Here is a 23,312-nt window from a genome sequence, read left to right on the forward strand (position 1 = left end):
GGGATTCTATTCATATACAGAATTTAAAGTTTAAAATGTTTACATATTTCAGTTAATACTAACATAAAATGAGAAATAATTCCAGCATAATCATTAGGACACTGTCCATTGGGTAAAAATGCATATTACCTCAAGTTCTCCTTTGATAATCTGGATCCCTACCAAGGAAACTCAATATCTCCAATATACTATTATTATATATTTGCATTACCACATTACGTATGAGTCCTGGACTTGGACCAGAACCCCACTGATGTAAGTGCTGTACAAACACAGAACAAAAAAAGATGGTCCCTGCCCTAGAAAGCTTATAATGTAAGAGACAGAAGACAGGCCAACAGGGGTGTACAAGGAAACAATACTGATCAGCATGACAGGCAGAAGTCTCAGCACACCAACAGCCTAACTGTTAATTTTTTTGTAGTTTTAAGGAAGGCTTGAATGAGGATGAGTTAGCTTTACAGATGTTTATGGGGAGCTCCTCCTAAGCACGAGGGGCAGCACAGAGAAAGCACAAAGGTGCTTGTTTGAAAATTTAACAAGTGGGCAATACAGACTGGCATTATTGGCTGACTGGAGGTGGACATCAACCTCTTAACAGTGAATGAGACGTGATAGATAGGGTGGGGACAGGCTGGGAGGGGCCTTCAAAGTGAAGACAAATGGCTTATATGTGCTGCAATAGAGGGGGACGCTGACGGAGGGATGAAAAGAGAGGGGTGACATAGCCAAAGTAATGGGCTAGGACAGGGGTTCTCAAACTGGGGGTCGGGATCCTTCAGGGAGTCATGAGGTTATTATGTGGGGGGTTGCGAGATGTCAGCCTCCACCGCAAACCCTGCTTTGTCTGCAGCATTTATAATGGTGTCAAATATATTGAAAAAAGTGTTTTTTACTTATGGGGGGATGGTCACACTCAGAAGCTTGCTGTGTGAAAGGGGTCACCAGTACAAAAGTTTGAGAATCACTGGGCTAGGACAATGATTCTCAAACTAAGGGTCAGGACCCCAAAGGGGGTCATGGCCCTGTTTTAAGGGGTTGCCAGGGCTGGCGTTAGACTTGCTGGGGCCCAGAGCCAACACTCAATCCCCACTGTCTGGGGCCAAAGCTGAAGCCCGAGATCATAAGCCCTGGGCAACTGGGCTCAGGTTACAGGCCCCTTGCCGAGGGCTGAAGCCCTTGGGCTTCAGTTTTGGCCAGGTCGCTCACCCAGGACGGCGGGGCTTGGGCTTTGCCCCCTCCACACACACACACACACACACACACACACACTTGGGTGGGCTCAGGCTTCGGTACCCCCCTCCTGGAGTCACGTAGTAATTTTTGTTGTCAGAAGGGAGCCGCGGTGCAATGAAGTTTGAGAAGCGCTGGGCTAGGACAATGGCCTTTGTAACAGCATTTGAATGGATATTAGTGGGACAAGACTGCATTTGTCAAGGCCAGAGAAAAAAATGGCAGTAATTAAGACATGAGGTAATAGCCTGGATAAGAGTTTCAGACCTGAGGAATAATAGGAAAGGCTGTATTTTACTGTGCAGAAAGTATCAGCAAGATTTAGACATAGCCTGGGTAGGTCTATGTCCAGGTCCAGGTCGGAGTGAAAGATGACACCCAGGTTATGCGATTGAGCAACAGGCAGGATGATAGTGTTGCCCACAGTGTTTGAGATGGGAGGTAGCATAGAGAGCTGGACAGGAGAGGGGAAGAAGGGGTTACTCACCTTGTGCAGTAACTCTAGTTTTTCTAGAGTTGTCCCACTATGATGCTCCACTATAGGTGTATCCGAGTCCCTATGCCTCAGCTCAGAGATTTTAGGTAGCACATGTGCTGTCCCTGTCTCATGCCTTGCCTTGAGGTTATCTAGTGCTGAACAGGTGAAATGTCTTCAGTTCCTTCTCTATCACAGAGTCCTTAAGAGCTCTGCAGTAGATAGCGTTGAGTCGTGGGAAGAAGGTGAGAAATGAAGCACGCATAGGGACATGCATCTCGAAGAACCACAGATACTGCACAAGGTAAGTAACCTCCTCTTCTTTGAGTAATGTCCCTACAGGTGCTCCACTGTAGATGACTCTACAGCAGTACCCCGATGGAGGGCTGGGGCTTCAAAGTAGAGTCTAGTACTGATGATAAAAACCATGGATCCAAATACAGAATCTGATGTCAAGTTGTAGGTGATCGCATAATGTTCCGCAAAAGTATGAGCAGATGCCCAAGTTGCTGCTCTGCATATTTCTGTGATGCAAAGGTTTTTCATGAAGGCTATAGGAAAGGAAATGGATCTTGTGAAATGAGTTCAAACTGCAGATGGAGGTTGAAGATTGAGGGTATAATAGCAATAGGTAATGCATGGGACAGGGTCAGGCCAGATGGCTACAGGAGAGTGATAGAAGGTAGATACATGAGCCCCAAATTAAGCAGGTCCCTTTTCCCTGGGTAAGACAATAGGCTGTTCCAGAACAATCAGGAAGTTGCTGGAACCAATTAAGGTAGGCAGGCTTATTAGGACACCTGGAGCCAATTAAGAAGCTACTAGACTCAATTAAGACAGACAGGCTAATCAGGCACCTGGTTTAAAAAGGACCTCACTTCAGTTAGTGAGGGGTGTGTGAGGAGCTGGGAGCAAGAGGCGCGCAAGGAGGTGAGAGTGGGAAGGCGTACTGCTGGAGGACAGAGGAGTACAAGCGTTATCAGGCATCAGAAAGAAGGTCCTACGGTGAAGATAAAGAAGATGTTGGGAGGAGGCCATGGAGAAGTAGCTCAGGGAGTTGTAGCTGTCATGCAGCTGTTATAGGAGACACTGTAGACAACTGCAATCCACAGGGCCCTGGGCTGGAACCGGGAGTAGAGGGCGGGCCCGGGTTCCCCCCAACTCCCTATTTGACACAAAAGGAGTTGACCTGGACTGTGGGTCCCACCAGAGGGGAAAGTCCCTGGCCTGTCCCCCGATCCACTATGTAGGTGAGCAGAGACTGCAGGGATTGTTTTCCTCCCCTTTCCTCATGCTGGCCAGTGATGAAGTTAACTGAGTGAATGGCAGGTTTTGGCCAGTAGCAAAAGTGACCAAACCGAGGGCTGCTGTGAATCTCTGAGGCGAGCAAATCTGCCAATAAGCGCAGGACCCACCAAGGCAGAGGAGGAACTGTGTCACATGCAGTTCAATATCCATCTAGAGAGCCTTTGATTTGAGACTGAGGATCCTTTAGACCTCTGCAATCAAAAAGAACAGTTTAGGAAATTTTCTGAAGTTTTTTGTTCTATCCACATAGAACACCAAAGCTCTCCTGACGGAGTATGTAATATTGCTTCTCTCTTGTCACAGTGTGGCTTTGGCAAGAAAGTTGGGATGTGAATAAGTTTGTTGATATGGAAGGCAGAGAAACTTTGGGAGGAACTTTGGGTGTGGTCTCAGTGTGATCTTATAGCTAAAGTGTGTGTGTGTGTGTGTGTGTGTGTGTGTGTGTGTGTGTGTGTGTGTGTGTGTGTGTGTGTGTGTGTGTGTGTGTGTGTGTGTGTGTGTGTTTCACCAGTTAGCTAAGACAAGGTGATGGCTATTAGGAATGTTGTTTTCATAGATAGATATATAAGCGAGCATGTGACCGTGGGTTCAAAAGGAGGCTTGTTAAGGCACTTAAGGATCAGATTAAGGCCTCATGTTGGTGTAAAACATCGGAGTTGTGGGAAGAAATTACCCAGACACTTGAGGAATCTTTTTGTTGTAGGATGAGTGAATAAGGAGTAAAGTGGATTGAATAACCATTGGAGATAACATCAGACAAGTAGGTAGGGAGATTATCTTTTCCCAGTTTTGTTGAAAAAGAACAAGGAGGTGTCCGAAGAGATGTAGATAGTGAGAATGATAGTTTAGGGCCTTGTCCAATGTCTCCAAATTGATTTTTCGATGTTGAGGGCTGTACAATTGAACTTGGGGGGGGGCTGTCAACTTTTGTTTTGGTATCTCTTGTCTTTTCTGCTGGGGTGATGGGAACTGGTGGACTGGTTAGGATCTTTGTGATGTCTGCACTTTGCTGTACTTTCTTTTCTGTGTATATAGATCCCCACAGATTGAAATGTGGCTCTTGAGTCCTTCTGTGTGTGGACTGAAGCGTCTGTCTTCTCCACAAAGAGTTTGGATCCCTCAAATGGAAGGTCCTCCACTGTAAAGCCATGAAGATCTCATTGTTACTGCCACCATTGATATGGAGCAGGCAGCTGTATCCATGGTATCTAATGCAGTCTGTAGTGCTGTCCTTGCCAGAAGCTGGCCCTTGACAATGATAGCTTGGAACTGCTCTCTTTGATCATTTGGGAGATGATCAATAAAGGAACTGAGTTTCCCATAATTGAAGTGATTCTATTTCACCATCAAGGCCTGATAATTTGCAGTCCTGAACTGCAGGGTTGTTGAGGAGTACAATTTCCTGTCAAATAAGTCCAGTCTTTTCCAAACCTTGTCATAAGGTGTTGGTTTAGCAGTCTGCCACGTTCATTTATAGCCTCTACCACAAGGGAGTTTGCTGATGGAAGGGAAAAAAGGAAGTCCACGTCTTTAGAGGTAACAAATATTTTTTGTCTGCCCTTTTGCATGTGGATGTTATCATGGCCAGTGTTTGCCAGATGATTTTGGCTGGGTCTAGCATGGCCTCATTGATCTGGAGTGCAATACAAGGGGGATCTGAAGCAAGTCCACCACTCTCTTGGTGAGGTCTTGAAATCGTTTGAATGTGTCTGCCCTAGATGGAGGACGACGCATCACAGTTTCATCTGGAGATGATGATGAAATGTGTGTTATTGGAGTAATTTCTTTAGCCAACCTTGCCTCCTGCTCCTCAAAAAGTCTCCTCTCAAGGATCAGGGGGTCTAGAAAGGGAAGCTGAGGGAGACTGCCTTACAGGGGGATAAAGGAAGACTCTCGAGGTCCTAGAGAACTGGGTTTATGGGCTGCCCAAGAGTAACAATACCATCACTGGGGTGGTGGAACCCAAGGGTGTCCATATCAAGTCAGTGGTGGCCTTGTCTGTCGTGTTTGTAATGCGGTTGTCATAATCATCGATCCCTCAATTTGAGGATGATCTCTACCACAGATTTATATATGCATCCTGAGATGACTCAGGAGTCCGTTCCTGGAACCGCAGATCAGCCCACAGTAGGTACAGAGGGGATGGACTGGGGCAGGAAGAGGCAGGGTGGGCTTGGGGGCAGGGATGGAGTGGGGGTGGGCCAGAGCATCCCTCAGCACATTAGGAAGTCGGTGCCTCTGGCTAATATAATACTGGGATGTATAAACCAGGGAATCTTGAGTAGGAATGGAGGTTATTACACCCTCTGTATTTGGCACTGCTGCAATACTGTGACCTCTGCAGCAACAGTGTGTCCATTTCTTCTGTCCACAATTCAAGACAAATATTGATAAATTAGAGAGGGTTCAAAGCAGAGTCATGAGAACAATTAAGGACTGGAAAACTTGCCTTACAGTGGCTGACCTCCCTGAGTCTATTTTGCTTAAAAGGAGAGAAGAAAAAAAAAGGGGGGTTGAGCTGATCACAGTTTATGATAATGGGCTCTTCAATCTAGCAGGAAAAGGCATAAAAACATCCAATCATTATAAGTTGAAGCTAGAGAAATTCAAAATGGAAATAAGTTGTACATTTTTTTAACAGTGATGATAATTGATCACTGAAACAGATTACCAGAGATTGTGATGGATTCTGTGTCACTGGAAAATTTCAAAGTGTCACCGGATGTTTTTTTTCTAAACCATATGCTCTAGCTCAAACAGAAATTATTTTGAGAAAGTTCTATGGTCTGAGTTATGCACGAGGTCAAACTAGATCATCAACAGTGGTCCCTTCTGGATTTAGTGTGCATGAATCACTGAAGTAGAGGAAGAAGATGGGGAAGATTTGAGGAGTAAGTTAAAAGTAGAAAAAAGGTGTCTGGGATTGTGGATGTGGGATTCAGCTAAATTGAAGATATATAGTTGCTTAGCTTGGACGATTATAGAACTGAGAAGATTTTCACAAGAGAAGCTCTGCAGTGTTAGAGCAGGAGCAAAGGAAGCAGATATTGGGAACAAGCCAGCACTAAGGGTTGGCAAGGCAGACATTGCACTGGGAGAGAAGTGCAAAAGAGTTAAGGGTGGAGAAGAGTGAAGCATGGGGAGAACCGATAAACGTATCATGGGGAGAGAGGGCAGGGAAGAGAAGGCTGACAGCAGATGAGAAAAATCAATGTTGATTTACACAACTTCCAATCAAAGTCAAGTGACAGGCAAGGGGGGTTGATATGTGATGGTGAATGTGACCAGGTGATGGTCAGAGAGGTGGAACTTGACAAAGGAGAGAGAGCAGTGCTAAGGGAAGAGCAAGTTAAGTGAACAAACTCTTTGGTGAATGGGAGACTTGAACCATGGGTGCAGGTGGAAAGAAGAGGTGAAGATGAGGAAACATGCAGCTAAAGTAAATTAGTCATCAACATGGAAGCTGAAGTCACCAAAGAAGAGTATGTAAATTTATGAGGAGAGGAAAATTGAGCCAGGAGACACAAATCACAGAAGAATGTTGATGAGGAGGATGTAGGTGGATGACAGCAACACAAGAACATAAGAATGGCCGTACTGGATCCGACCAATGGTCCATCTACCCCAGTATTCTGTCTTTCAACAGTGATCAATTCCAAGATGCTTCAAAGGGACTGAACAGAACAGGGCAATTATCAGATGATCTGTCTTCTGTGATCCACTCCAGCATCTGGCAGTCAGAGGCTTAGGGACACCCAGAACATGCAGTTGCGCCCCCGACCATCTTGGCTAGTAGTCATTGATGGATCTATTCTCCATGAGTTTAGATAATTCTTTTTTGAACTCAGTTATACTTTTGACCTTCACAACATCCCCTGGCAATGAGTTCCATAGGTTGACTGTGCATGCGTGGAGAACTATTTCCTTTCAATTGTTTTAAACCAGATACCTATTAATGTCACTGGGTGACCCCTGGGTTTGTGTGTTAAGTGAAGGAGTAAATAACACTTCCTTATTTACTTTTGCCACACCATTCATGATTTTATAGACCTCTATCATATCCTCCCCCCATCATTCTTTTCAAAGCTGAACAGTCCCAGTTTTTTTAATCTCTCCTCGTATGGAAACTGTTCTATACCTCTAATCATTTTTGTTGCCCTTTTCTGTTACCGTTTCCATTTCTAATATAGCTTTTTAAACATGTGGTGACCAGAAGTGCATGCCATATTTGAGGGTTTTGGCATACCATGGATTTTAAGCGGCATTATGATATTTACTGTCTCATTATCCCCTTTCTAATTGTTCCTAACACAGTTAGCCTTTTTGACTGCCACTGCACATTGATCAGATGTTTTAGAGAACTATCCACAAGGACTCCAAGATCTTTCGTGAGTGGTAACAGCTAATTTAGACCCCATCATTCTGTATGCTTTCCAATATGTAATACTTTACATTTATCAACATGGAATTTCATCTGCCATTTTGTTGCCCCAGTCACCCAGTTTAGTGAGATCCCTTTGGAACTCTTTACGGTCTGTTCAGACTTCACTATCTTGAATAATTTTGTATCATCTGCAAACTTTGCCACCTCACTATTAACCCCATTTCCAGATCTTTATGAATATGTTGAACAGCACTGGCCCCAATACAGATTCCTGGGGACACCACTATCTACCTCTCTTCATTCTGAAAACTTGCCATTTATTGCTACCCTGTGTTTCCTGTCTTTTAACCAGTTACTGATTCACAAACTCCTCTTAGTGAAGCTGAAAGGGCACTTCTTGATTTATCCACCACTTCTGACATTCAAGTATCTAACACTCCTCTTTTCTCATATTTTACAACTCCTGGTTTCTCTTTCTGCATTTCCTTTAATATTATCCATCCATTAAGAAGCATCATGATATCTGTTACACTCAGTCTCAGGTCACTAAACATATAAACCAGCATGCACAAAAGGTAAATCACTGAGAAATACAAAGCTTTTTAAAGAGTTACCAGCCATGAAATATGTAGATTTTCCAGAAAAGTGTGCATATTTAGGAAGTAAAAATCATCTTTTCTCCACTGTAAGTTTGCTTAGTTATAGCTAATAAGTTTTACATAGACCGCAATTTATATTTCAAGTAATCTACACGGAGTTATTGACTCTTGAAGTGTTAGTACGCCTAGGTTTTTGTTTGTTGAACTAACTTATAAAACATTTCAAGGCATGAGAAAAATACTTTAACAATAGTTACTATTAGTCTGGATTCTCTTCCTAATTGAGTAGTGTCCAGCCTTTTCAGCCTGTGGGCTGAATATTATTTCAGAAAGTTTAAAGGGGCCACAACCAATACTTAAGGGCATATACTCTGCCCTGTTCTAATCCCATTAAGTTGCCTATGCAGTGCAAAGGGAACAATCACCTGACAGTTCTCTACTGAGAATTCCCCTGATATGGGGAAGTCCACATCAGGCACAGAGACAGGTCTAATCACCAGCTCCCACACCACATTCCTTTCACCCCCTAACGTAGAGGGGTGAGTCAAAAATGGAGAGGGAACATGGCTAAAGTGCAATAACTCAAATTCCCCCAGCTGGCATACGGTCCCTAAGACTCAGCTGGTGATAGAGCAGCCCCCAGTTGCTCTAACAAGGAATCGAACAAAGAACCAGGGTAATCAGTTGTTGATTCTCAACTTCCCCCCCGCCCCCAGTTTGTTGGGCTGCTACTAGTTGAGTCTTGTTTCAAAATTAGGCTGTAATCTCTTCAGGGCAGGGTTCATATCTTCCTATTTCTTTGTAAAGCCCCTTAGTACAATGAGGTTTCAACTCTGAGTGGGATTTTGGGGTGCTATTACAAAACAATTACTACTATAGTTAAATAAAAAACAAATCCATCCCTTAGTCTCCTGCTTCAAGATGCTGCTCCATGAAGAATATAAAGCTACAAAGACATTTTGCCATTCTCTTTTGTATAAAGCTAAGCTCTTCAGTGCAGGGATTCTTACTTGTTTGATACATCATATACTACACTTTTGCAGTGTTACAGAAACACCATTTCAACCACTGATAGTTTAGTTTTTTCATTTGAGTTCACCTTTTAAAAACTGAGATCGAATTTGAAATTCCCAACAATATGACAGCATGTATTGCATAATTCAGTCCACACAAAGGGCTAAATTCAGCTTTCATACACACCTGTATAAATACAGAGAAATCCTATTGATATCAATGGATATAATACAGATTCACATAGGTGTGATTATAGAATTTGGCACAGACATGTTCAAAGCAGTTTTTTATTTAAGAAAATAAAGACTTACTTCCTAGTTTAAAGTAAATGAAACACTAAGGATACCTACCCACCAAATGAGGCCGAGGTAATCTAATAGGGTCAATTTCTATCTTCTGAAAATGAGGGGGGTATTCTTTTCTGGAAAAAAAATTAATATAGTTGTAGTCTTGACAGAAATCGTAATGTATTGTGACACTGTTATACATTTCACCAAACCCAGAAATATGAATTTTAGCACTATGAAGATGTATATATTTGAATTAAGAAAGTTAACAGCTTTTTCTATTATATACTACACACACTGAAATCTGTTTTTCATTGTTCTGATACAGACAAATTAATTACCTAAATCTGACTGCCAGAGTACTAGCTACACTCATCTAAACTCACCTAAGTGTTTCCAGCCTCAATCCCCTTTTTCAGTGGCTAAAAACTTGGGATCTTTCATATTTCAGGATGAAATTTTCCAGGCCCAGTATCTGCCTGAAAGTTTCCCCCCCTTTAAAAATTACCTTAAAAAAGATTGATCCATTTTTTTGGAATCACAGTGACTAAGAACACATTTCCTATTACAAAGACATTTTTCATTTTTTTTAAAGACATCTAGTGCCCAAACAGGTAGAAATAAGAAAACTGAATTTGGTAGAGGAACAGTTCCTGTTTCTTTGTAAAAACATTGTAATTTGGCCAAATTAGAAGGGTATGAAAATGTTAAAATGTAAAATATGCAATTTAAAATATATATTACCCAAGCACTTTAACAATTCCTCAGTCTTCTGAAAGAAAGATAGTTGCAGTTCACATGTGCAAGTGTCAAATTTTTGTGCTAACTAAATAAAAGCCTGATTGATGTTTACTGAACATTAATTACTACTCAGAGGAGGTATGGGTGGCTACTACTTTTTTTTTTTTCCTGTTTGCTGCTTTTTCCCTCCCTATGATTAGTTTTAGAAACAAGCATGCAACCTCTGAAAATTCACAGTTTCCATGTGAAAAGATAAATGTGTATGTGCTATCTTAACTTTGGCATTTCTTCACTTTAAAATACTTTACCACTTGGGTCTACTTTTTTTTAATACTGCAGAAGCTGCTGTTAAACAGAATGAGAATAATTCTCTATATTCTATACATAAAAACGATGAAATGTGCATTTACTCAGCTTGTGCTAACCGTACAGCTCCACACTAAGGTGCTGATAAGTTAGCTAGAGGTTTCTGGTACTGGATGGGGAAACTGAAGAAAAATTATAGAGGTGCTGACTGTGACACAATAAGCTTGCATTCTGAAATGAGCTTAGTATGTAGCATAAATTCCCTTCCCCTTGCCCACCCCAGTCCTTTAATGTTATATGTAGTTTGTTTGGTTCTAAATAATGAATGTTTACTTGTAAGTGTTTGAAATTTGTCTCTGGCTGAATTTTTTTCAGGGTTTCTACTGTTGATTAACACAGTTATCTACAATGCCTTCTGGCACCTTTTTTACCAAACAACTACACCAAACATCCATAGTGTTGGGTGGCAGCAGTTTGATGATAGCGTTATGCAGTAGGGATGGTAGTGAGAGTAGTTTGATAAAAACGTGGTATGTAGCATATGGATGCTGTGATAGTTTAGGATTTGTGCATGGGGGTGGAAGAGGAGAACATGTAATGGTATGTGCCTTAACTTTTTATTTCTTTGCTTCTGTGTCTGTGACAAGTATGTTTGTGCAGCAACTCTATTTCAAAGTTTGTGTTTTAATATGCATGTAAGTTGAACCAAACAGTAAGTTTCACACATTTATAAAAAATGTGTGGGTTTTTTGTTTGACTTGTTTTGGTAGAAATTAAAAAGGCAAAAGATTCACAGTATAACCAAAACAGTTAAGGTGTAATCCTGTAAGGCAAAAGCATATGCGAGATATCACTTGGCATTATGTAGTTAGCTTGCTGTACCTTGAATATTTGGTTTATCACTAACATTAGCAATAACTAGAACTATAATATATTAATGCAGTATAGGAGATATAAAAGTATAAAACAGTTTTGCTACTGGAATGATTTTGAGCCTATTACAATTTTATTTTAACAATCCCCTCATCTCAACAACCAGAACATGCCTTGACTTGTGTCATATTTGACATTACTGTTTTTAAAACTATTTGATAGTATTTGAATATCTGAATGCAACAGAAAGTACAGGCTTAGTACAAGTATTAGATACACACACACACACACACACACCCCACCCCCTAAGAAATCAAAGGTGAAGTGGCTTTTTAAGTGCTCGACCAAGCTACTTAGTTTGACAATTCAAGATCTCTGGACATAGCTAAAGCATGCCATAATAATTTTTTGGGAAAAAAAATTAGATCTCTTATGCATCTTCCTTTTTCAACTTTTCTTGACCAATCTTAACACACAGTTAACAATGCACAGTAAATTCAGCAGGTGAAATAGAAATTTATCATGGCATATTCATACTTCTGATATCATACAAATTTTAAAATATATATCACTGAACTCACATTTTATATCATATATTGCTGAACAATTAAAAATAAGTTGAACACTAAAATGACATTCAACAGTATACTGAAGGCTCCCTAACTTAAGCTTTGCACTCAGCCAAGGCAAGGCACCATCAAGCTTGCTCCATTGTTACATTTCAAGGTATTGGACAGTTATAACAGATAACAGTTATATCTAGTCTTCTGCCAATTACAAAAATTACTACAAGGAGCACATAATAGCCAAAAGCAAACATGTCCAAAATTGTATGCAGAATGAAAAAAAAAAAAGCCCGGATTGATAATTATGCATAGGTGCCAGCGTAAGAGGCTCTTTCCTTCTTTGCAGCACAAGAGTCCTTTGCTTATTTGTTTATAATGAGAATAAGCTATTGGGGGGGGGGGGAAAAGAGAGTGGAAATCACTTAAAAGAATCACCTCAACCTTCTCCAAAATCCTAAAGTCAACTGTGCATATCTATCTCTTAGGCGTAGACTGGGGGGGGGGGGAAGAAGAGAGAGAGAAATCGATCTAAAATACACAACTTCAGCTACGAGAATAGCGTTGCTGACACTGATGTATCTTAGATCGACTTACTTCGCGTCCTCGCGGTGTGGGATTGACGGCCGCCGCTCACCCGTCGATGGGGAGCGCGTTCGGGGATCGATTTATCGCGTCTAGACAAGACGCAATATATCGATCCCCGATAGATCAATCGCTACCCGCCAATCCGGCGGGTAGTGTAGACATACCCTTACTGATAGCATACAAGTGACAAGTAGAGATGGGGGAGACAGGTATGAGAAAATAACATTGCATTAAGAAAACAACATATTTTACATGATACTAGTAGCACATTAAAGGATATACTTCCTAAATTTCTAACCTTCCTCAAAACAGGAGACATCAGCAAAAAGATATTCTGAAATACTTGGTTTTTTCTACATCCTTTTTTATTGAAGCATTCTATATTTTTCAGAAGTTTAAGAGCATAGATTTTAGCCATAAACAAAATTACAGGAGCCACCATATCTTAATTCCCAAAAGGTCTACATGGGTATGTCTACACTGCAATAAAAAACAAACACGCACACACACTGTGGCAGCAAGTCTCAGAATTCAGCTCAACTGACTCAGACTTGCAGGGCTTGAGCTGCAGGGCTAAAAATAGCAGTGTAGACGTTCAGGCTTGGGCTGGAGCCCAGGCTCTGAAATTCTGCAAGGGGAGGGTCTCAAAGTCCGGGCACCAGCCAAAGCCTGAACATCTACACTGCTATTTTTTAGCCCTTCAGCTCAAGCCAGTTGACCTGAGCTCTGAGACTTGTTGCCGTGGGTTTTTTATTGGCATGTACACATACCCCTTGATTACAATGACAGATTTATGTTTCTTCATAATGAAGTTCAGCCTCAGAGAAATTTAAAGGTCCCAGCTTCCATTTCTCTCCCAGTTTGTTGTGAGCTTTCAGTTATTAACATAATGCAACATAAAATAATCATCTCTGTCGGTTGATCTTTCAGCAGAACTCAATTTGCTGGGTCTAACATGTGGGTTAGACCTCAGTCTTCAGGTCTAAGATCTAAAATACAATCAATACATTTCTTCATAAATATAAACAGAACTTATTACACTCTAGCTCCAAGTATTCATATTCCTCACTCTCATTTTTTCCCCACCAAAGAGATAAAGGGAAATGTTTGGGGCCATCTGTCCTGTCAATAGAATTAGTTATTTGATCCTGTTTGCATTACATGCATGCCAGCAACTCCAGATCTATATAATCCATGCATACCTCAAAATGACGACAGAATTTTTTTTCAACTGTCCTACCTATTCATTAGGCGTTTTATTTTGCTATTTTGTCTTTCTCTGAAATAAACGATGTGTTAAGATTATTGCTGATATATAAAGATTTGAGAAGTGCCCAAATGTATTCTTTTCAGGCCTGGCTTCCCATCTATCTCAGAAAAGTGGCATCTAAGGAACAATGACAGAGGGCACGGCAAAAAAATCTTGAATTGCTTCAAAATCAGTCTCAACAACCCTCACACCTAAAAAGCTGTACAGAAGAATAAAACAACAATAACTGAAAGCTTTTAGAGCTGGTAAAACAAAGGTTACATATGACCAGGAGGATTACTTGCAGCATACTTGAACACCAGGAGATTTGGCTCCACCCCAGTAGAGCAGAAAATTTTAAATAGGTGGTACATTTTCATTGTATGGTTTCCATTTTAGTTTTTGCTCTCAACTAATCATTTAAGAATGAAACAAAATGTTTGATATACAAACACACAACTTGAAAGACATGTCTTATGACCTGCCCAAGAAAGCATTTGCATTTTTTTTTAAAGTTCTGAGGCAAATTCCTTCTTGTTCAATCCAGTTTACAAATCTCAAGCCAGTCATCTTCAATTTTGAAGAGGCATCAAGGGCATGTCAAATAGCAGGTACAACACTCTGCTTTGAGTATAATTCCTACGGGAGGTAGCCAATGAACTGTTGCAAAAAGGAATATGCAAATTTATCTTGATAATAGGTGCCCTAAAAATAATTCTATGCGTTCCACATTTTTCTACAAGAATCATTAACAGGTTCCAGACACTGGGAATTCAATTCATTTGAGATTTTCCATTTACTTACTTATTTAACAAACAAGAACTTTGATTTCTGTTCCCTCAAGTAGAAGGAGAATAATCAATATTTGAGGGAAGCAATCCAGAGAAGAAGCAACACAGCAATAACATGGACTGAATATCAAGCCCTTCCTGGAACAAGGAAGACAAAATAATAGCCCACTCTGTTCAGTGGCAGGGTATGGAACATGCTGACCCTGGGCCACTTCCTAGCCATCTAAATGATTTGTTCTTCCGGGATACTCTCAGATTCCATATTTCACCTCAGCCAGAAGAAAACAGTCAAGGAGGGCTCACTACTTTTAGCTTTCAAAGCATACGATTTTAGTGTGGAATTTCTGTCCAAGAAGCGTAAGGCTTGCCTGACGTGTTTCTGTTGTTGTAGTCACCTCTCACAGCTATGTTTCATCTCACACAGATTAACCACTACTGTCTTGGAGATCCTACAAAGTCAGATGTTGAGCCTGAATTTCTGCTCTAAATGGCTTACGGCTCAGCAGCCATGTTGTTGCAAAGTAGAGAAAAGGAAGCATGGCTCTCAGAACCAGACCAAGAACCTCTATGATCATAGTCTGGGACCCACTACATTCAAAGGCTTGTTCCCTGTGGTCTCTTGTTCCCAAAAATCATCTCATTACCTGATGGGAACTGGATACGGGGAAAAAAGGCAAAAAAACAACAACTGGGAAAAGCTCCTGGGTGGAGCAAGAGAGAGGAAGAACTGTGTTTCTCCAAGGACCGCTCTATGATTTTTTCCACAGTGCTGGGGGGAAGACAAAGCCCCTCGCAACTTTATATGTCTATGGAGCCTAGTTGCTGGTGGTGGTTCTTAGTAACATTTAACAGAAGCTGCTGCTTCACTTTTGCACACACAAAATTGGGGCTGTGACCGTGCACAATTTATTTTTCTAACAATCCCTGCTGTGCCCAATTCAAACACTAACAGGAAAAGAATTGATTCTTAAAAATCATGAACATTTAAAAAATTGAAAAAAACCAAGGGAAAGAAAAAGTTGTAATACCCCTTATGAAGTTAAAATATGAGGGCCAAGGCTGACATATCAGCATCCCTTTAAATTTTATTTTGGAAAGTAACAGAAAGCACAATATTATACTATTGATTTACAATCAATCCACTAAATCCTGAATTTCCAAAGAAAGGTACTTGAAACAGTTATGTAAATTATTTTCAGTTTTAGTTCAATATTAAATTATGATTAAACTGTACATTTAACTTTAATATCAAGCTTATACTGCCACATAACAGAAAAGAATTACTTTCTTGTGGAATAAATGACATCAGATTAATAACGGGTTGGTTTTAATAACGTATTAAAAATGAACAAAATATTGACATTTATTTGTATACTTAAACTACATACAAGAATATTAACAGAAACCAGCATTTTCCAAGTGACATGAAATGTGTGACATGGAAAAGTTTAGTGTTTCCACACAAATACATGAAACAACAGCACCAAATCAGTTTTAAGAGATTTTTTTTCTTTGCTCTGTGTTTTGGTTAATTGTTATAATTTGTATATTTAATTAATGACTATATTTAGAATGAAATTCAATTATTCAAAGCTACAAGATTGTTAGAAAACTAAACAATAGCTTATTAACACTGTTAGAAACCAGATAGCAATAGCTCTCCAGCAATATCAAAACACTTAAAATTAACGTACAAGTTTCCACAGAAAACTGACATCAATCTTTGTTTCTGTATATTTTATCTGTATATACGCATGTTTCTGTATGCCAATGTACCCAGTACATTGTCCACATTAAAAAGGCAATCAGTGGCTATAGCTGCATATGAAAGGTACTTCTTGTATTCCATGTTCTTTTCATAAAATAGCTCACAGGCAGCAGAACTGACCACAATTTTATGCATTATTCTTTAACTAGCATTGATAGGGTAATCATTAAGTTAACTTTCTTATTGCCATGCTCATTTCATCAATATTAAACTTACCTTTCCTTTCGGTCCAGATTGCTTAAAAATATGAAAAAAGAGAAAAAACATAAGATGCAAAGCCCCACATTTGTTGCACATCACTCAAGTTTTAATCGTTATCAAATATAAACTACCACCAATTGGTCACCTCTTGAACTCATGTTGCAGTACTTTTAATTAGAAAAGTTTAAAATGTGGTCAATATTTTTTACAGCAGTAAATACAAACAACTAACTTTATCCCTCAAACTAGCAGAAGTCAGTGGGCAAAATTTTACACTGACATGCACCCTGTTCAATCTCATAGAATTGGATTAAAAAGACGGGCAATCTGCTTTAAATCACTCCATTGTAGATAGCATGACAGAATACAAAGTTATGAATTAAGACAGAGCTTTGTTCTAACCCCACTGGACCACCACGGAAAACAAAAGTATACGCTGTACCATTTATTTGCATTTTTATGCAGCAATCCAATCCTAACTATTCAAAATATTTTTAAATAAATATTTAGATTGAGAAAATGTCTTATTCACAAGTGGGAAAAAAATTAAAGTTACATATTTTCTAGAGTCCACATGCAACCAGATACTTGAGAGGAAAGACACAGAACAGCTCTCCTCATATCCAGAAGCCGGGGCTGACAAGAAGCTCCAAATATATCAGACACTCAGGGTATGTCTGCACTGCAATTAAAAACCCGCTGACTCTTACTCATGGGGCTCAGACCAAAGGGCTGTTTAATTGCAGTGTAAATGTTCAGGCTCTAGGTCCCTACGAAGTGGAATGGTCCCAGATCTCAGGCTGTAGTCCAAGCCAGGAAGTTAAACAGCCCCTTAACCCAAGCCCTGCAAGCCTGAATCAGCAGGCACAGGCCAGCCACAGTTGTTTTACTGCCTTATGGTCTTATTGTCAGAAGTGTTTTATTTAAAGCTAATCGGAGCTGCAGGTACTCAAAACTTCTGGAAGTCAGACCCTTAGTACACAAGGTTGATATGCAAAGTAGGGGCCCCAAAGCACAGTCTAAGATATTGCCTTGAGAGAGCACTCTTTTTTCCTTCCACCCCTACTTTTCAGTCACCAGCAATGCGGAGTGTACGGAGCTTTTCACCAGGGTGTTGTCTGTAATCATATTGTCCCACCCACTTTCCATAATCCTTCATATTAACTCAGAACGCCACATATGTAAGGACAGAAGAAATCTTCCTGAATGTGTAATAATGCTTCGTATGCCTATTATATATCTTTTTAGTGTAACATGCAGAAAGAAAAAAAGGAATAAAAGATAACTTTGATTTTGTACACTTCAGGAGAGAGAGATTCCAGAACACAGACAAGCATCAACACAGGCACTGCCTTAAGAAATTATCCCATTAAGCTCATGCAATAAAATCTGGTTGAGACATGTACCATATACATGCTATTCCAATCCTGAATCTCAGAAGAATCTGCCAAAATGGTTCAAAATTCAGTGGTGTTCATTATTTGAAATAATAGTAGCACGAGAACACAGCTGAAATGAACCACAGAACTAGTTCTACTTATGATCCAATCTAGACTTAAAAATATAAGTCTTCAGAAATGACAAGCTAGGGAATTCTACTAGGAAATTATACAACGCAGGGATGTCATGAGGTTTTTACTTTCAAGTTCCCATTGCTGTTTTACTTGAATCACATTTTGTAGGGTGCATTAGGCACTAAGGACCTTAATCTGGCACATGCACATACTATTTGGCTACATGTATGGCAAAACTAGAATAAGAGAGGACAGTGGTCAGAAGGAACCATTCTGATATACAGGAGGTCAGACTAGTTTAACACAGGTCATAGAATTTCCACCAAAAAATTTTTTAGAGCTTATCTTTTAGAAACACACCCAATTCTGATCTAAAAATTGGTAGTGATGGAGAATACACTATGACCCCTGGTAAATTGTTCAAATGGTAATCACTCTCACTGTAAAAAAATCTATTTCCAATGTGAATTTGTCTAGCTTCATCTTCCAGCCATTGAATTGTTTTATGCCCCTCTCTGCTGGATTGAAGAATCCATTGTTAAATATTTGTTCCCCATGTAGATACATATAGACTGCAATCAAATCACCTTTTAGTTAGACTCAAGAAGCTCAACCTAGTCTATCACTATAGGCATGTTTTCTAATACTTTAATCAGTCTTGGGGCTCTTCTCTGAACCCTCTCCAATTTATCGGCCTTCTTGAATTGGGGCACCAAAAATGGGCACAGTGTTCCAGCAGTAGTCATTCCAATGCCAAATATAGAGACAGGATAACCTATCTTCTCCTAGTACAGAGATTCTGTTTATACATTCCAGGATCTCATTAGCTCTTTTGCCCACAGCATCACACTGGGAGCTCATGTTCAGATGATCATCCACCACAATCTCCAAAACTTTTTTAGAATCACTGCTTCCCAGGATAGAGTCCTCCATCCTGTAAACATGGCCTATCTGCTTTGTTCCTAGATATAATACATTTATATTTAGCCATATCAATGCTTATATGGTTTGCTTGTACCCAGTTTCCAAGCAAGCCAGATCGCTCTGAAGCAGTGACCTGTCCTCTTCATTATTTACCACTCCCCAAAGACTGTCTCATCTGCAAATTTTATCAGTGATAGTTTTGTTTTCTTCCAGGTTATTGATAAAAAATGTTAAATAATGTAGGGTCAAGAACCAATCCCTGTGGGACTCCACTGGGAAAACACCTGCTTGATTACAATTTCCTGTTTACAATTACATTGAGACCAATCACTTTGCCAGTTTCTAAAATGTGTGTTATGTTAAATTTATACTGTTCTACTTTTAATCAAAATGTCAAGCAGTACAAAGTAAAATACCTTACAGAAAGAAGTATAAGCATATAACATCAACACTATTATCTTTATCAACCAAACTGTTCTCACCAGAAAGACAAATTAATTTGACAAGATTTATTTTCAGTAAACCATGTTTATTTGCAATAATTACATTATCCTCCTTTAGTTCTTTATTAAAAAAGTCCTCTATCAGCAACTCCATTGTCTTTCCCAGGATCCATATCCGGTTGACAGCCCTATGAATTACCCATGTCATCCCATCAACCCTTTTTAAAGATTGGAAGAAAGCTAATGTGCAACATGCCAAATAATACTTCTGGACTTTCCCCAGTGTTTCAAGACTACTGAAAACAACCTTAACTATCCAGTAAGCTCCTCTGCCAGCTCTTTTGAAACCCTTGGATAAAAGTTATCTGGATCAGCTGATTTAAAAACATTTGTCCTTATTAGCTTCTGTTTAACATCCATCCCCCTAGTATTTCTGAAGGAAAGAGCATATGAGACTATCACCCCAAATTCAGAACAGAAATATATATTGAACACGTCTACCTTTTCTGCATTATAATTGATAATATGGTAATTTCCATCGACTAATGGACCAATATCAGTGCCAGGAGTCTTTGTTCCTAATATAATTTTTAAAACACTTTGATGTCTTTAGGGCCTGCAGGCCCTAGATTTCTCCTTGAGTCTCACTCTTCTATAGTTCATAACTTTTTATTCGTATGCATTACTGTCAACTTCCCCTTTCTTCCATTTGGTTATATTTATTTATTTTATAGCTGTCTTCACTTCCGCTCTAAAACAAGTTGATTGTTTAACCAGCTCATCCTTCTTCCTTGGCTGTGGCTTTTCTGGACATCTAGTAAGGTGTTCTTAAGTGATACCCAATCATTCATATTTTTTTCTGATTAAATTCTTCCTCCCAGATGATTTGGCTTATAATTGTTTTCAGCGTTGTGAAATTGGCCTTGATAAAGCAGCCGGTGTGTGTACACACACACACACACACCCCTGTGTTATCCAGCACTTTATCAACCAGAAAGCTCTATTAACTGGCATTTCTGATATCTCCCAATACAAATCTTCACTCTAGTAACTAGTATACTGCCCAGGAGGTTATGCAATTGCACATTCTGCACTCTATTTTTGTGCAAAAGAGGCAGACGACAAGTTAGCATGCTGTTATCAGGGATTTATTAAAAAAAAGCAGCTTCCAGGGTGTGTCATAAGGTCATTACAGATTCATCCCAAACTTCTACACCTTCTACATCTACAATGATAATTGATGTTGATAATGATGACCCTGAGGCACTGCAAGATCCTGAAGTGCCTTCTGAATCAGATTAAATTATATTCAATATAGTTTTAGTGTTAAGAATATTTTTAGTGATCTGGGAGTACACCATGCACTGCCCATAGTATGTAGTGTCATTAGATAACCTGCTGTATAGAAAAATTTACCTGTATACACTGAAGTGCTTCAAGAAACCAACCACTCTCCAGTGCAGTACTACTACTGGATTGGTAAGTACCTGTATACTATTTTAAACTTTATTCATTTTATTGTATTCTAATTCTTTGAAAATTGGTATTCCATTGGTAAGTATAACTCTTAGTTAGCTGGAATTTTTGACTAACCAGCACCTCCTATTCCCCCAACATGCCGGATAACAAATCTTTTACTGTATTATTGGTCTGAACTTTATTCTTCTTGCACATTGGTAACTCTGATCAAGTCACGATCACTTGTGTCTGAGACATCATCTACACTACGGTTAGGTCAACGTAAGGCAGCTTACGTTGACCTAACTCTTTAAGCATCTATAATGTCACTCCTGCCAATACTCACCAGCAACCGCACACCATACAACATAAACACTAACCCAGGAACCTATCCTTGCAACAAAGCCCGATGCCAGCTCTGTCCACATCTCTATTCAAGTGACACCATCATAGGACCTAATCACATCAGACACGCCATCAGGGGCTTGTTCACTTCCACATCTACCAACGTGATATATGCCATCATGTGCCAGCAATGCCCCTCTGCCATGTACATTGGCCAAACCGGACAGTCTCTACGCAAAAGAATAAATGGACAGAAATCTGACATCAGGAATCATAACATTCAAAAACCAGTGGGAGAACACTTCAACCTCTCTAACCACTCAGTGACAGACTTGAAGGTGGCAATTTTGCAACAAAAAAAACTTCAAAAACAGACTCCGAAGAGAGACTGCTGAACTCAAATTAATATGCAAATTAGATACAATTAACTCAGGCTTAAACAGAGACTGGGAATGGTTGGGTCATTACACTAATTGAATCTATTTCCCTATGTTAAGTTCTCCTCACATCTTCTATGAGTCATCTTAATTATCACTTCAAAAGGTTTTTTTCTCCTGCTGATGATAGCTCATCTCAATTGTTTAAACTCTTCCTGTTGGTATGCATACTTCCACCTTTTCATGTTCTCTGTATGTATAAATATCTCCTTTCTATGCATCCGAAGAAGTGAGCTGTAGCTCACGAAAGCTCATGCTGAAATAAATGTGTTAAGTCTCTAAGGTGCCACAAGTACTCCTGTTCTTTTTGCGGATACAGACTAACTCCTGCCAATGTAACTCGCTCACTACACTAATTTAATAATTCCAACTCCACAAAAGGTGTAGAGTCAATATCAATGTAGTTAGGCAGATGCAGTGTCAGTGCAGACACTGTGTTGCTTACGTCGACTGTTGCTGCCTTTCAGAAGCCATCCCACAATTCCCCACACTGTCAGTTAACTAGGTGCAAGTGCTCCTGATGAGGACACACACTGATGCAAGGAGCATAGTGTGGACATGCAAAAGTGATTTAATTACTGTGCTGGCTGAACATCGACGTAACTTAGGTCAACATAATATTGTAGTGTAAACATAAGCTACCCTTAATTTTTATTTCTGTGATCAGTTCCTCTTTGTCTGCTAGGACATGGTCTAATAAAAAATTCCCTCCTGTTGGCTCCAACACTTCTTGAGTTAGGAACTGTCATGTAGAATGTTTTGAAAAGTCAAGGATGCTTTAGTACTGGTAGCATAACACCTCAAAGGATGTGTCACTCAAACTGAAGTACCTCAATCTCACAGGTTTTTTTTTCCTACACATTATAGATAGGTGAGTAAGGAAGCAGCCATCCTGTTCCCTAGTGTGATTTGGTGTTCTGTTGCAGACACCAACCAATATCCCATCTTGTGCTTTATCTGAGAGGACACTAATCCATAAGCGTTCAAGATTTTTTTTCCCCAAGTTATCAGCGACTCCAAAACAGGTAATAGCATTTTAACTGAGTGCCTCTCCCATTATCCTTTGGTCCTCTCAATCCTTCCTAAATAGGTTACAGCCATTGATTTCAACATTCCAATTATGCAAATCAGCGCAACAGGTTTCAGCAATACCAACTAGACTGAATTTATGGTCATAAATGAGCAATTCCAATACCTCGTTTATTGTGTGGGTTCTTACCAAGGGAAAAATAACATACACACACACACAAATTGCAAAGTCAAGGGGTGAGCACCCAACTTGGTAAAAGTAGGAAAAAAGAGTTGGTGACCAGTTCTATCAGACCCACTCATATGCCAAAAAACTCCTACCAGAAACACCACCTTATACGTAAAAAAATTTATTCTGTTATGTTTATATTTGAATTCAGCTATCACTGCAATAAGCACTATACATGCAAGTAAAAGAAATGTGTTGTAACAAAAAAAATACATATTTTAGCAAGTAGTAGTTAAATATGTTACCATACCATAAAATACATTTAGTACATAAACAAGCTCAAAAGGAAGGATGCTCTTTGGTTGCAGCTATATAACCAACATTACAATAGTGCTAATTTTCTTATTATAGATGGGGCTCTGATAACACTGCCCATTATACATTTTTCATGCTGGCTATCGGCCTCAGGATGAATTTTTTTGGAAATTTCTGCCAAAACACTCCAGCCAAGAAAGAGACTAAGGAAAAATAAGTTCTTTTTCGATGTTAAAAAAAATTCTGTTAGCCTTTTCTTTGGAAAGCTTTCGCAAACCCAAGCTCTAGAACAGAGACT

The 23,312-nt window shown here is 39.6% G+C and overlaps 1 protein-coding gene across 9 annotated transcripts in view; it reads right to left on the bottom strand.

Moving 5' to 3' along the window:
• The window catches only part of SENP6 (SUMO specific peptidase 6), a 191,784-nt gene that overhangs the window by 68,979 nt on the left and 99,493 nt on the right, over positions 1 to 23,312 (bottom strand). For 6 of the 9 annotated variants that reach the window (XR_005595886.1, XM_039529204.1, XM_039529203.1 and 3 more), the window contains 2 exons: positions 16,396 to 16,416; positions 9,364 to 9,434 (listed from right to left, as the gene is read on the bottom strand). Coding sequence is in view for 7 of the 9 variants with exons in the window: in XM_039529204.1 (XP_039385138.1) it covers positions 9,364 to 9,434; positions 16,396 to 16,416 (92 nt within the window). In the remaining 2 variants the exon portion in view is untranslated. The remainder of the gene's footprint in view (positions 1 to 9,363; positions 9,435 to 16,395; positions 16,417 to 23,312) is intronic. The other 3 variants (XM_039529208.1, XM_039529205.1, XM_039529209.1) reach the window with 1 other exon arrangement.

The sequence above is a fragment of the Mauremys reevesii genome, linkage group 3 (assembly GCF_016161935.1).
Source record: "Mauremys reevesii isolate NIE-2019 linkage group 3, ASM1616193v1, whole genome shotgun sequence".
NCBI lineage: Eukaryota > Metazoa > Chordata > Testudines > Geoemydidae > Mauremys > Mauremys reevesii.